This window comes from Apium graveolens, chromosome 10, assembly GCF_009905375.1.
Source record: "Apium graveolens cultivar Ventura chromosome 10, ASM990537v1, whole genome shotgun sequence".
Classification (NCBI taxonomy): Eukaryota; Viridiplantae; Streptophyta; class Magnoliopsida; order Apiales; family Apiaceae; genus Apium; species Apium graveolens.
In genome coordinates, this window is record NC_133656.1 from 239,065,407 (window position 1) to 239,081,514 (window position 16,108).

The 16,108-nt window shown below is 34.0% G+C and overlaps 1 protein-coding gene across 1 annotated transcript; it reads left to right on the forward strand.

Moving 5' to 3' along the window:
• The first annotated feature begins 5,549 nt into the window (after positions 1–5,549).
• On the forward strand, positions 5,550–6,797 carry LOC141692142 (protein FAR1-RELATED SEQUENCE 5-like). Its single transcript, XM_074496881.1, has 3 exons — positions 5,550–5,589; positions 5,986–6,593; positions 6,702–6,797. The coding sequence occupies exons 1-3, from the start codon at positions 5,550–5,552 to the stop codon at positions 6,795–6,797; spliced, it is 744 nt and encodes a 247-aa protein (XP_074352982.1).
• Positions 6,798–16,108: the final 9,311 nt, after the last annotated feature.

Genomic DNA, 16,108 nt, shown 5'->3' on the forward strand with positions numbered 1-16,108 from the left:
CCTGCACACCACCAAATCAATCAAGTTGATTTTGGTACCCAAGTTTCCTTGGGTCCATTCTTGTTAGCCTTTCTCCTAGACTTCATTCCTCCTGCATCTTTAGACTTAGGTAACTTTGAGTCAACCTTGGTCTTAGATGTAGTTGGTTGAGGTGTAGGGTTAGTCACAGAATCATTTAACACATTTGGAATATGATAAGGCATGGATTGTGCAAACATGTTATTCCACATAGGCATATTGTATGGCATTTGAGGCATACTAAATGGAGCAAGATAAGGATTGTTAAAATATGGCATGTTTGCAAAATGTGCATAAGGATTCTGTTGAGACATAACAGGCATAGCATGCAGAGGTGATGCAGACATATTAGGCATGGAAGAGGGTACAGGCATGGGAATTTTCTTAATAGATTTGCAATTAGCAGATAGATGATTAACACTACTACAATGCGCACAGCTTTTTCTAGGAGCATACTTGTCAGGTGTGTAATTGTTATGTTTGTTAACCCCTACCTTCCCATTTCTATTGGATTTCCTTTTAGTTTCCTTTTTATCCTCAACCACTTTGAGCCTATTCTTTAACTGTTCTAAGGTCATGTGCCCTATATTCACCTTACTGACATCTTTGGATGTGCTTGCTTCTTCTTTGACAAAGTTCTTGGAAGTTGAACCAAACTTTTTGTTGAGTTTCTTTAGATTTCCACTTTTAGAAACATCTGCCTGTTTTAATTGAGGAACCTTCAACGGATGCTCCTTTTCTTCCTTCAACGGATAACTTTCATCATCCGTTGATTCCACATCCGTTGACAGCCCATCAATTAATTCCAGTTTCTTTTTGTTTTTATCCCAGGCAGTCTCACAGAATGATTCAATTCCTTGGACCTTGGCAAATTGAGCACTAACATCCCTAGATGTCTTCCAGGCTTTAATCACCTCTTGCTCTCTCTTTAATTGATTAGAAAGTATTTCTACTTTCTTAACAGATTCAGCTAGTTCATTTTCAACAGATATACAATGCAGCTTAGTTTTCTCTAGGTCAATCAACTTATCTTCTAACACAGCATTTCTATCACTTAAAAACAGATTGTTCTCTTTAATCCTACTATTTTCTTTAGCAAGAGATTTAAGAGACACACGCAAATGATACAATTCAGTAGACATATCATTAAAAGCATCATTGCACTCTTCTTTAGTAAGCTGTGTTACATCAGTAGTAATTACCTGGCTGCTTGATGAACTAGCTTCATTTTCCTCAAAATCAGCCATGAGAGCTAAGTTGACATATTCCACATCTTCATCCTCTTCTTCTCCATCAGCTGCCCAGTCTTTCTCTTGAGTAATGAAAGCCCTCACCTTTTGCTTGAGCAGATCAAAATATTTCTTTTTGTAATCTACTTGGTCAAATTTCTTCTTTTCAGAAGTTGGCTTTCTGCACTCACTTGCAAAGTGTCCACTTGTACCACAATTGTAACACTTGAACTTGGATTTGTCCACCATGTTCTTATGAGGTTTAGTGGCTCTAGTGTTTTTCCTAAATTTCATCTTTGCAAATCTCCTGGACAGAAATGCAAGATGCTCATCAATACTATCAGAGTCATCTTGACTGGAGTTGTCTTCATTCTCAGGAACTTGCTCTTTACCCTTGCTTGATTCCTGATTTCTTATACCATCTTTGGAGTTTGATGTAGATCTCACAGTTTCTTGTCTGCATTCTCTCTCATTTTCAGCTACCAATGCAACTGAACCTCCTTTCTTTCTCCCCTTCTCCAATACCTCATCCTGTTCCAGCTCTAGTTCATAAGTCTTCAAGATTCCATATAATCTTTCAAGAGTGAAGTCCTTATAATCTTGAGAGTTTCTCAAGAAGACAGTCATGGGTTTCCATTCCTTTGGCAAGGATCTTAAGAATTTAAGATTTGAATCCTTCACCTGGTACATTCTACCATACAACTTCAGTCCATTCAACAGCTTTTGGAATCTGTTGAATGTGTCATTTAAAGATTCATTTTCTTTAAAATGGAAATACTCATACTGTTGAATGAGAAGCTGCATTTTGTTCTCTTTTACTTGTTCTGTACCTTCACACAGTAGCTGAACTGTGTCCCAAACCTCTTTGGCAGTTGTGCAATTTATCACATTATCAAACATATCCTTGTCAAGACCATTAAACAAAATGTTCATAGCCTTCTTATCCTTGTGGACTTCTTCTGTGTCTTCCATAGTCCATTCTGCTCTCGGTTTTGGAATGGATTGACCAACAGCAATTGTGGCCGTAGCAACTATGGCTACTTTGTGGGGAATGTGAGGACCATTCTCAATGCAGTTTACATAACCTTCATCTTGGGAGAGTAGATGAATGTGCATTTTCACCATCCAGTGGTGATAACTGTCTTTGTCAAGAACTGGGATTTTTACTCCAATATCCTTCTTACTCATCTTTGTTAGTTTCCAAGATCTTTAAACTCTTTGTTTGTCAAGAGCTTGCTCTGATACCAATTGTTATTCCTAGTGGACTAACAATGAGATTTACAGAAGGGGGGGTTGAATGTAAATCTCAAAACTTTTTCAAGTTTTGAGCAGTTTGAAAGGCTATGTGTTCAAGATAAACAAGTGTGTGAATTGCTTTAAGCTAATACAGACAGATATATATTCAAACACTAATGTAAAGAACACAACAGACCTTAAAAACTTTTCTGGTGGATTGTTGTTCCACCAGAGATGGTATTTCAGAAAATCTGTGATTCAAGAAGTTGATCACAGCTGCGTCCTAGTACAAACTAGATAATTTTTCTCTCAGGATTTTTCTAAACAGCTCTGAAAAAATTCTTATCTAATTACTAGCTGCTACTTGGTTTATATATCACCAAGTTTACAAGTGAAGACAAGGATAAAAATACAATAATAAAATAAGTTCTCCACTTGTTTTTACTCCAGTTCACTCCAATACATTGTTGACTATTGCCTCTTTATACTAGAGTAGAACGGCTGCTTTTTCTGATGTTCCTGAAATTAGGCTGCCACATCTCAGTTGTCTCTGTTAACCCATGTGCATTTGTCTGCAGTTACAACTACCACTTATCAACTGCTATTTAACAGATCATCCGTTGAAGCCTTCATCCGTTGATGGATTTATCCGTTGATGTGTTAGCAGTTGAAGCTCTATCCGTTGATGCACTCATCCGTTGAAGGATGTTATCCGTTGAAGCTTTAGAGACATCCGTTGAAGCTTTGTTTCTCATCCGTTGAAGGTCTTTAAGTTATCCGTTGACACCACTTCATTTATACAAATTAACAAGGCATGAAATATTTACAATTGGCCTTCCTATCTGCATATCCTCTAGTAGTCAACATGACTTATAATTTCCCTCAACTTCTAAGAATAATATCTCAAATTCAGAGACTGAAATATGCTACAACACTAGACTTATTTCTAAGTAAAGCTACACCATCAACGGATAGCCAAAGTGGTCTTATCCGTTGAGGCTACAAACACTAGATTTCTACTTAAGTGTTTTGTTAAACATATCATCAAACTAATGCACATATATTCCTAACACACACATAACAACATAGCAGACCCACTCACAAAGCTACTTTATGAAAGTCACTTTGATCGTCATAAAGACAAGATGTGTATTAGATACCAGAGTGATTGGCTTTAGTACAAGTGGGAGATTGAAAGGAATATGTCCTAAGTCCAATCATGTATTAGGATTTAGGAATAACTTTTTTATGTAATCTGTTTTGATTTCATTGATATTAATAAAAGACTTGTTTTATTTTTATTACGGGCTCTATCTATTTAAGTGTTTAAATAAGATATACCATAGTTTAGAGTAAAGCTTTTTATGGATTATAATGAGATCATAATAGTGAGACCTAAAAGATGATAACTCTAAACTTAAATAGTTCCTGATCATAAGATTACTAACTGGTAATTAATAATCCGCAGAGATCGGTACATACTATGCTTGCTTCATTATGAAGGATGTCTGTTCTCATAGACATTTGTGTGGTGACACTATAGCTAGTATGTATGTGCTTATTATAGAATAAGTTCACTGAACATGACTCGCACAGCTGAACAACTGATGGAGTTCACTCACGTGTCAACAGTTGTTCACATAGTGATAGTTGTACAAGTATCCTTAGACTTGAGGTCATCATAGTCATCTTGTGTACACTGAACTATGCTTTGGTTTAGTTCTTAGTCTCCAGGGACAATTATTAGGGCTCTACTGGGTATAGGAATTTGTACACGAAGATAGTGTATGATCAATATAGGATCTACCCCTTCCAGTGAAGGAAGCGAATGTTCAAGGCTGATCCACTTATGCTAGTTCAGGAATCTTTGGCCAGAGTGAATGAAATTAGAAAGGAGTTTCTAATTTGCATAGAACTACGCATAGTAAATGGTAAGCAGGTGATTAAATTAGATAGGCTTGACACGAGATCCATGCCTTGTATTTAATCGGGACATTGTAGGGTAGAAGGAGTTTATTGTACGGTAACTATTCACTGAATAGGTTCTTGATATTCTAAGCAGTGAATTCATATTATCCGGATAGTCGCGATATGCTGAGAAGTATCCCTCACGATGTAGAATAAATGTGATTAATTAATTAATCATATTTAATAAATTAGAGAATTTATATAAATAATGATAAAATAGTTTTATTATTATTTATTTCTACTACCGGCTTAATATTGAACCTACAGGGTCACACCATAAAAAGAGAATGATTTAATGGTGGAGGAATTAATTAATAATGGCTAATAATTATTTATTTGTGAAATAAATAATTAATTGGCAAATTTAATAATTGATTAAATGAGATTTAATTGATTATAAATTAATTAAGAAAAGTTCTTAATATTATTAATTAAGGATTTAATTTTTGGAAATTAAATCAAGAGAGAGAATTATTTCTAAAGTGTTTAGAAAAAGGATTAATAATTAAAAGGTGTTTTAATTATTAATGAGAATAATAAATGGGATAATAATAATAATATTTATGGAAAAATTTCAGCTGAAAATTTTGCCTATAAATATACTATTATAGACCCTATTTTTATTCTAACATTGGAACCCCAAAACCCAAAAAGTTTGAAAAACCCAATTCTCTCCACCTCCTTCCTCCTCCTTAACATCGTTTTCTTGGTGGATACCGATGGAGTGCTTCACACTTGAGGAGCAACTGCTAAGGATCTCTGATCGTTGTCTCCGAATTATTTTAAAGGTTAGATTCGATCTCTCGAATTTTTATTCATGATCTGTATGCTTTTATGTGGATTTTATGTGTGTAAAAGTGTTTTGCCATGCCCCCGCTGCGATTAAAATCTAACATATCTCTCCTCTGCTCTCTCTCTTCAATAGTTCTCTCTCTTCAATCGTTCTCGTCTCTCTCGATCGATCTCATCTGTTTTCCGATTGAATATTAAATATTGACCTCATTTATTCATCTATGTTGATACTTCTCTCTGATTGATTGTTCTATCTTAGTGTTTTCAGGTTATCGTTAAACTTTGTTACTTGATTAGTACTCAGAGATGATTATAGCTGATTTGAATAAAATTAGAGACAGTCAAGGTAAATAATCTCATTTTCAGCTTAAATTAGCTCTTGATATTATGTTTTATTTGTTCATTTGTTGATCTTTATCCTGATGAACTTTTTATATAGTATTAATGTTGTAGATTTGTTTTTTGTTTTGTTTTTCATTCGATTTATGTGTTTGAGTAGATTTTTGTATATGAATTTGTGAAATTTATATATTTTTATAGAGTGTTCAAATTTTTCGTTTGTTTGTGTTTATTTCAGTGATCGTCTTTTTAAATATTAGTGGTTTTATTTGATATTGTAATGTTACTTGTCTTTTATTTGCATATTTTAATAATATTTTTATTATTAGTTAGTGAAAATTATTAAAAAATACATTCTTTATATCTTACATTGTTTGTCTTTTATAAATATGTTTGTTTTTAGGTTCTACTTGTGGTGATTCGTCTCGGATTAGCAGTGATATTGGTACTGAAGTTGTTAATGAAGTGACTTCAATTGAAAGTGAAAGTAATGTAAGCATAACTCCCGATGGTAGTTTGAATTACATACCTTGTTCTGTTGGTGATACTAGTATACCCTTTACCAATCAGATTTTTGATTCTCTAGATAAAGGTTACAAGTTTTACAAGAATTATGGTCGATTAGGTGGTTTTACTGTACGTAAGACAACTGAGAAGACAGATGATGATGGACGTGTTCTGCTGAAGCATTTTGTTTGTAGTTGTGAAGGTTTTAACGATCTTAAGAATGATGCAAATCCAGCAGTTAAGAAAAGGAGGACAGTTTCTAGGAGATGTAGATGCAAAGCGAAGATGATTTTGAAGTATATGTTTCCTGATAAGTATATTGTTAAGACTTTTGTTGAGCTACATAGTCATCCGTTAGCTGATAAAAATGATCGTCAGTTTTTTAGGGTTAACAGGGAGATGGATATTAGTTTAAGAAATCTTTGTTATAATGGTGCAAAAGTTAATATTGGTTCCAGCAAGATGTTTAACTTTGCTAAAGAAATGTATGGCGGATATGCAAATGTAGGTGCGAACTTGCGAGATTTTTGAAATTTCAGTAGGCATCTGAAATTATTCATTGGAGATAATGATGCGCAAATGATTATTGATAAATTCAAACGTATTTAGCAGAATTCTGAAGGCTTCTATTTTGCTTTTGATGTTGATTCTTCTAGTCACCTAAACAAGTTGTTTTGGTCTGATGTTATTGGTCGGAGGAACTTTTAGTTGTATGGCGATGCAGTGTCATTTGATGCAACCTTTGATACCAATAGATAATTTTACTATTTTAACATTTGTAGTATTTTATGCAATGATTGATAATGTTTACTATTCAACTTCCAAGTGTTTAAGATTCTTGATGTTTTATTTAGTGCTTAATATACTGATGATTTTGTAGATTATTTTTTTGCACGTCTATTTTTTGTAGATTCAAGTTTTTAATACTCTGATTTTTATTGTATTATTTGTTGTGATATTTTTTTAAAAAACTGGTATAATATGATTTTTGCGCCTTTCACTGGTGTGGATAAGCATTATAGATGTGTGACTTTTGCGGCTTGTCTTTTATCACATGAGAGTATTGTTGATTATAGTTGGGCTTTTGATCATTTAGTGAAGGCAATGGGACGAAATCCGGTTGTCATTGTTACAGATCAATGTCCTGCTATGAAAGTAGCTGTTCGTGATGTTTTTTCTGAAGTGAATGGTTTAGTTGCTACTAAACACCGTTTATGCATGTGGCATATTATGGAAAAATTTCCAGTAAAGGTATGATTTTCATTTTTTTTAACAGCCTAGTATTAATACATTATATTATGTACTTATTTTATTTTTTATGTAACCTTTACAGCTTGGTAATCGATTATGCAAAGAAACGGTTTTTATGGAAAAGATGAAAATGTACATATGGTCACCTGTTATAGAAATTGAGGAGTTTGAGAGGGGATGGGAAACAGTTCTCAAGGAATTTAACTTAGAAAGCAATAAGTGGCTGGAAGATTTGTATGCCTTAAGGGCATCATGAATTCCAGTTTTTTTTAGAAATGAAGCAATATTTGGGTTAATGAGGACTACATCGAGATCTGAAAGTGAAAATTCTTTTTTTGCTCAATTTCACCAACAAGGAGATACATTATCTGAGTTTTGGTTACGATTTTGAGAGTGCTATGGATAGACAAAGAAATTAGGCTGCTAGATTGGATGAGGAGTCAAAGTCAAGTGTGCCTACTACATTTTCCACATGGTTTATTGAAGATGATGTTGCTCGTTTATTCACACGTACTGTTTTTTACCAAGTTCAGGAGGAAATTTTTGCATCTTGTGTGGATATGCAAATTAAGCGTATGAGCAATGAAGTTGATGGTGTTACTTGTTTTGATATCAAGGATGTGAAAGTCAATGACACACTTTTTAAGGTAATATTTTTAAATATTATTATTTTTATCCCCCCTGCCTACTATTCAAAATAATTTTGCAATCACTTTTGATATATTATTCAAATGATCAATTCCATATTTTTTTCATATTATGTAATTGTAAAGAATACAATTGTATGTCTTTTATGAATTTTTACTTCAGTTGTATTGCTTTCTGATTTATTAAGTAGTTATTTGTTTTTTTACATGTATTATTTTAGTGATTGGTAGATGATATTTTTGTGATTTGTCCTAAATATATTTGTGATTTTTATTTTGTATTTTTGTAATTTTTCCCCCAGGTCTCTATGAGTATGAACCATGTTGTGTGTTCTTGCAAGAAATTTGTTATGTGTGGTATTGTATGCAAACATTCATTTTGTGGGTTAAAACAAATTGGAGTAACAAAGTTTTCTAAAAGTCTTGTTCTTAATCATTGGATGATAAATGCTGGGAGTGGAACTTCATCAAATTTAGATTTGGTAACCAATGCTTGTTTTAAGTTGGAGCATGTATCTTTGAAACTGACAAATATCTAGTTTGATTTTCGTCAAGCTGTTGACAAGGCTGGAGTTAATATAGACAAGTTGGGTCATGTACACTCAACTATAAAGCAATTGAATACTGATCTTGATGATCAAGATGAATCTGCTGTTACTTTTACCAAAAAAGATCACGTGGCTGCTATGGTTGGGCAGCAACCTTCAGAAGAAGTTACTATTCTTGCCCCTAATATTTGCAAGAATAAAGGCAATTATTTTAAGAGGCTGATGAGTGATAGAGAAAAAATAGTGATCAAATCGAAAAAACGGATTCAGAAGTGCGCACTATGTCAGACAACTACTCATGATGCCAGAATATGTGAAAAAAGGAAGAATGCGAAGGCCAAATAAAAAGTGAAAAAAGTAAAGAATGTGAAAGTAGTAGTTGTTGATGGAGAGAAAGCTGGATGACTGTTTTTGATGATATTACTTTTTAATTTTCATTTATTTCTTAAATTGTTGGTAATTTTACTGTTTGGATATTATGGTACATTTCAAGTGAGTAGTTCGCCGATATTGTTTATTATAATTGTTTTTTTATACTGATTGCCGTCTCTAAATTTCGAAGTTGCTATTACTATTTTTCTGGTTAATTTTGAATATTGATTGTTATTTTAATATGATTTTTATGAGAAATTGACCAAAATGTCACTATTTCAGTAAAAAAAATGACCAAAATGTCACTTTTCAAAATTATGATCTAAAATGTCACTTTTTAACTGGGTATCGTGTAGAATTTTGAAAATAAGGCAAAACGATATACAAAATACCATTTTGCTATTGTTTTTAACATTCCAAGGTTACAAACGTTAGATGAACTAACGTTTTGTGTGTATGTCTTTTTTCTTATATTTTTTTACTTTTAAGTTTTGGGTTTTTTTGTCTTTCTTCTTATTTTTAAATTTCTTTTGATGTATTGTTTAGGGATCCGAAAACATCAGTTAATATTACGTTTTCGATAATTCTTTTTATTTAATATTTTTAAAATTTAAGATTATAACATAATTTAACAATTTTTAACATTTAGGGTTCACTAATCCCCTTTTGGGTTTAGAAATATTAAAAAAGAAATTAATAAATATTACACCGGGCCTAGAGGCCCTAAACCCTAGAGGATAAACCCTAATTTAAGTTAGGGTTTAGGGCCATTAGGGTCTAAATCCTAGAAACCGAAAATGTAAAATTTAAAATAAATAATTTATTTTTTTATAAAAATGTTAATTTTTGATTTATATCAAGAGTAACAAGTGATACTTATATTATCTTTAGTGATATATTATTTGAATGCTAGTGATTTACAGGCAGTATGTTAATGATTATTGTAGTTTATTGGTCTATACTTGAAAATTTACTTGTATTTTTTGTAAACAAAATCAGGTTTCTGTGACTAACAATCATAATGTATGTTATTGCAAGAAGTTTATTATGTTTTGGACTAATCTAACATTATAAACATTACAATTACAAAAATCTTTAAAGACTGATATTGTAATTTTCAGAGCTTCTTTATGTTGGATTTTAAACGCAGCGGGGCATGGCAAAACACTTTCACACATATAAAATCCAAATAAAAGCATATAAATCGTGAATAAAAATTCGAGGGATCGAATCTAACCTTTTAAAATAATTCGGAGACAACGATCAGAGATCCTTAGCAGTTGCTCCTCAAGTGTGAAGCACTCCACCGGTATCCACCAAGAAAACGATGTTAAGGAGGAGGAAGGAGGTGGAGAGAATTGGGTTTTCCAAACTTTTTGGGTTTTCGGGTTCGATGTGGGTTAGAATAAAATAGGGTCTATAATCGTGTATTTATAAGGAAAATTTTCAGCTGAAATTTTCCCATAAATAATATTATTATTATCCCATTTATTATTCTCATTAATAATTAAAACACCTTTTAATTATTAATCCTTTTTCTAAATACTGTAGAAATAATTCTCTCTCTTGATTTAATTTCCAAAAATTAAATTCTTAATTAATAATATTAAGAACTTTTCTTAATTAATTTATAATCAATTAAATCTCATTTAATCAATTATTAAATTTGCCAATTAATTATTATTTCATAAATAAATAATTATTAGCCATTATTAATTAATTATTCCACCATTAAATCATTCTCTTTTTATGGTGTGACCCTGTAGGTTCAATATTAAGCCGGTAGTAGAAATAAATAATAATAAAACTATTTTATCATTATTTATATAAATTCTCTAATTTATTAAATATGATTAATTAATTAATCACATTTATTCTACATCGTGAGTGATGCTTCTCAACATATCGCGACTATCCGGATAATATGAATTCACTGCTTAGAATACCAAGAACCTGTCAGTGAATAGTTACCGTACCATAAACTCCTTCTACCCTACAATGTCCCGATTAAATACAAGGCATGGATCTTGTGTCAAGCCTATCTAATTCAATCACTTGCTTACCATTTACTATGCGTAGTTCTATGCAAATTAGAAACTCCTTTCGAATTTCATTCACTCTGGCCAGAGATTCCTGAACTAGCATAAGTGGATCATCCTTGAACATTCGCTTCCTTCACTGGAAGGGGTAGATCCTTTATTGATCATACACTATCTTCGTGTACAAATTCCTATACCCAGAAGAGCCCTAATAATTGTCCCTGGAGACTAAGAACTAAACCAAAGCAAGTTCAGTGTACACAAGATGACTATGAAGACCTCAAGTCTAAGGATACTTGTACAACTATCACTAGGTGAACAACTGCTGACACGTGAGTGAACTCCATCAGTTGTTCAGCTGTGCGAGTCATGTTTAGTGAACTTATTCCATAATAAGCACCTACATACTAGCTATAGTGTCACCACACAAATGTCTATGAGAACAGACATCCTTCATAATGAAGCAAGCATAGTATGTACCGATCTTTGCGGATTATTAATTATCAGTTAGTAATCCTACGACCATGAACTATTTAAGTTTAGAGTTATCATCTTTTTAGGTCTCACTATTATGATCTCATCATAATCCATAAAAAGCTTTACTCTAAACTATGGTATATCTTACTTAAACACTTAAATAGATAGAGCCCGTAATAAAAATAAAACAAGTCTTTTATTAAAATCAATGAAATCAAAACAGATTACATAAAGAGTTATTCCTAAATCCTAATACATGATTGGACTTAGGACATATTCCTTTCAATCTCCCACTTGTACTAAAGCCAATCACTCTGGTATCTAATACCCATCTTGTCTTTATGACGATCAAAGTGACTTTCATAAAGTAGCTTTGTGAGTGGGTCTGCTATATTGTTATGTGTGTCAACTCTAATTCAATACAATACAAGAAATGTTACCGCGCTCCCACTAACCCTTTTGTAGACGCATGGTTCATCTGCGTTTTTGATAAAATCAAACTCTTTGATTGTCTCATCAAAACGGATATTCCATCTACGAGAAGCTTGCTTTAAACCACATATGGTTCGCAGCAGCTTACACACTAGGTTTTCATTTCCTTTGGAAAGAAAACCATCTGGCCATCTGCCAGATTTCATAGTCGTAGTAAGCAGCATTCGCAAGCAAAATCCGAATTGATTTTAACAGGGCTACAGGTAAAAAGTTTCATCAAAGTCAATCCATTGCCTTTGTTTGAATCCTTTTGCCACAAGCCTGGCCTTATAGGTCTCCACCTGGCCATCTGCTATAATCTATCTTTTGTATACCTTATACATAGATTCCATTCTGGATTTCATGGCACTATGCCATTTCTCTGAGTCAACACTACTCATAGCCTCATTATAGGTTACAGGGTCGTCATCATCAATGATCGACAACTCATTGTCATTCTCAATGGCAAGGCCATATTACCTCTCAGGTTGGCGAGACACTCTCCCTGATCTATGAATGGGCTGTTCCACAAAAGGTTGTTCAGTCAGAACAGGTGTTTCCACTCGATCTGTAGTAGTTTGTGCTTCTTGAACTTCATCAAGTTCAATTTTGCTCCCACTGTTTCTTTCAAGGATAAACTCCTTTTCCAAGAAGGTAGCATGTCTGGAGACAAACACCCGATGATCGGTGTAAAAGTAATACCCTAAAATCTCTTTAGGATATCTCACAAAACTACATTTTACGGATCGATATTCCAGCTTATCTGGGTCAACTTACTTGACATAAGCTGGACATCCCCAAATCTTAACGTGTTTAAGACTCAGTTTCCTTTCTTTCCATATCTCATACGGAGTTTGAGGAACAGATTTGGAAAGCACCTTATTCAGTAAATATGCTGAGGTTTCCAATGCATAACCCCATAGTAATACTGGAAGATTTGCATAGCTCATCATGGACCGAACTATGTCTAACAAAGTTCGTTTTCTCCTTTCAGATACCAATCTGGAGGAGTCCACTGGGAGACTATACCATTTACTTTGAGATAATCTAGAAACACTCCATTAAAGTATTCACCACCTCGATCTGATCGAAGAGTTATAATACTATGTTTGGTTGTTTCTCCACTTCATACTTATATTCTTTGAACTTGTCAAAGGCCTCAGACTTGTGTTTCATCAAACACATGTCTGAATCTAGATCTATCATCTATGAAAGTAATGAAGTATGAAAATCCACCAATGGCTTGCTTAGACATTGGTCCACATACATCTGTGTGTACCATTCCTAGCAAATCTTCAGTCCTCTCTCCATGTCTACTAAATGGAGACTGCAGAGCCACAATGAAGTGAAATTTTCATCATCCCTTTTCTTTTATTAGTTTGTTCAATCTGAAGTAAATTATGTCACATATATACAGACCATTATTTAAAGTACCACGTCCATAAAGAATATTATCTCTAAGAATAGAACATTCATTATTCTCAATAATAAATGAAAATCCAGCCAAGTCTAACATGGGAATAATATTCCTCACAATCGAGGGAACAAAATAACACTTATTTAAAACAATAGTCTTGCCCGTAGGCATATGTAAATGAAATGATTCTACATCTTCAGCAGCAACTATTGCTTCATTTCCATCAGTAGAATCACCTCCTCTTCCTCAAGAGTCCTACTTCTCCTTGGTCCCTGCAACAAATTGCAGATATGAGAACCACAGGCGGTATCTAATACCCAAGTAGAAATTTGATTTAATGACATATTCACTTCCATCATGAACATACCTGAATCAGAAGCGGTAGTCTCACTACCCTTCTTCTTCTTCAATTCTGCAAGGTAAACCTTGCAGTTCCTCTTCCAGTGCCCCACCTTGTTACAGTGAAAGCAAACAACTTTGCTCTTGGGGTCTTCAGCTTTTGGTGGAACCGGCTTTTCTTCACCTACTTTCTTCTTCTTGGAAGGGTTCCTCTTCCTTTTCTTAGGATTGGAACCTTCACCAATTAGAAGAACAGAACTCTTCTTAGGGGGGAAATTCGATTCCGCAGTCTTCAACATGTTGTGGAGTTCAGGCAGGCTGACATCCAACTTATTCATGTGAAAGTTCACAACAAACTGCGAGAACGAACTCGGAAGCGATTGCAAGACCAAGTCTTGGCTCAGCTCCCCATCCATGACAAAACCAAGTTGTCCAAGACGTTCAATCAAATTGATCATCTTAAGTACATGGTCATTCACAGATGATCCCTCAGACATCCTACAACCGAACAGCTCCTTCGATATCTCATATCGAGCTGTCTTCCCCGCCACATCATTACAACTCTTGTAGATGCATGAGGATAGTGTGAGCATCCATATGCTCATGTTGCTTCTGTAGCTCAATGTTCATGGAAGCTAGCATGATGCATTGAGCAACATTTGCATCATCTACCCATTTACGATACACAACAAGTTCATCATTATGTGCATCAATAGCAGGTTCAGTAGGCTTAGGTGAGTCAATCACGTATTCCAGCTTCTCAATCCTGAGAACAATTCTCAAGTTTCGAAGCCAGTCAGCATAATTAGGACCAGTCAATTTGTGAGCATCCAGTATGCTCCTGAGTGATAGTGCAGAAGACATAACGTACAAAGTAAATCTGTAAATGATAAACACATAACAACACTTAGCAAATATTCGATTTCATTTTAAAACACTATATTAATCGGGTCTTTATTCATAAGTGGCTCCCACTAGTTTATCTAATTTATTCAACCCCCTACGTGAAAAATTAAGCATTCATAATGCTAGTGGGAATAGGGATCCTACATTCCATTACACAACCCTGGCTGTGGCACGAAACGCCATGTAATGTTCAATAGGCAGACAACTCTTGTCAATTACATCTAATGTTATTCCCTAATCAAACTTTAGCCTCTTGAATAATTGAGTCACGGCTGTGGCACGACAAACTCAATATTCTAAGTCAAGTCTAACCCAATATTCCGTACAATTGAATTAGTCCCCAAAGGCCCACGGCTGTGGCACGTAACGACCTTTAAATTCTTATTCAATGTACACATCTCTATGTAATAGACAAGTATTTCTTATTTCGAAATCAAAGCCCTCGGCTGTGGCACGAAACGACAATGATTCAAAAATAAGAACTACTTTTATATCATGTTGGAAGGTTATGACCGACACAAGCCCGTTGTGTCATTGGCCAATTACTACTTGATATTATTTAATTTTAGAGGGATTATATTACGTTACAATCATAATCATATTATAAAGAGATTCTTCCTTTTAAATTAAATATTTCAAATCAATAATCAATAATCAGATGATTCCCAGATCGGGTGGAGCATTGTCAAGAGGCGTCACTTAATAACCCTTTCTTACAGATAGAAATCTGTTGTTGACAGAATCATCCTTTCTCTCATATCGAAAATTTATATTCAATTACGTGTTTCACAAACACAAGAATCTCATGATTGTATTCATAATATTGTTATTAAGGTTATTAAACAATTTCACTATACTAGGTTGTCTAACAAACGCCTTATGTTTATTTAAGTTCACCAAAATCTATCATCGCATGATAAACTAAGCATATATCACATATATCAACATGAATAAACATCAAGGTAGGCATGTTACATCATCTAGCACATTAGTCTAAGCATTATACATCTCTATGTATCACATGAAGCATTTAAAAGCAATTAAAACAGTCAAAAAACAACTTTAAAACACTTCATGGAAATATAAACAGTTCAAAGCTTTTATATAAACTAAAATTGATCACTCCATTAGATCCGTCTCGGAAAAATGAATCCAACGGTATATTGCACGCCTAAAACGGAGTTACGAAACTCCCAGAAAATCAATTTTAAAATCAACAGACGGGCTGTAACGCATTACAGGAACGCGTTACAAGACCTGTAACGCATTCCGGTGATGCGTTACACATCTTTTAAGCCATTAAATGGTGTAACGCATTCCTTGAATGCGCCACAGGTGTGTAACGCATTCCCGGAATGTGTTACACCCTTATTTATTTATTTTTTTTCTTTTTCAGCCGCCTGACAGACGTTCTCGATCAGCGTGCCTGTCCTATTCTGCCGTGTCAGTTCTTCACTTTCTCCGTGCAATCAACAGACATACAGGGGTGTAACACAGCAATACAGATATACATATACATACTAACAAATAATATATATATATATATATGATT

Excerpts from the sequence above, each read along its gene's own strand:
- LOC141692142 (XM_074496881.1), top strand. The coding sequence starts at position 5,550 with ATGATTATAGCTGATTTGAATAAAATTAGAGACAGTCAAG. Across the intron at positions 5,590-5,985 it reads TAAAATTAGAGACAGTCAAG|GTTCTACTTGTGGTGATTCG; the intron begins GTAAATAATCTC and ends GTTTGTTTTTAG. Across the intron at positions 6,594-6,701 it reads TGTATGGCGGATATGCAAAT|AATTCTGAAGGCTTCTATTT; the intron begins GTAGGTGCGAAC and ends CGTATTTAGCAG.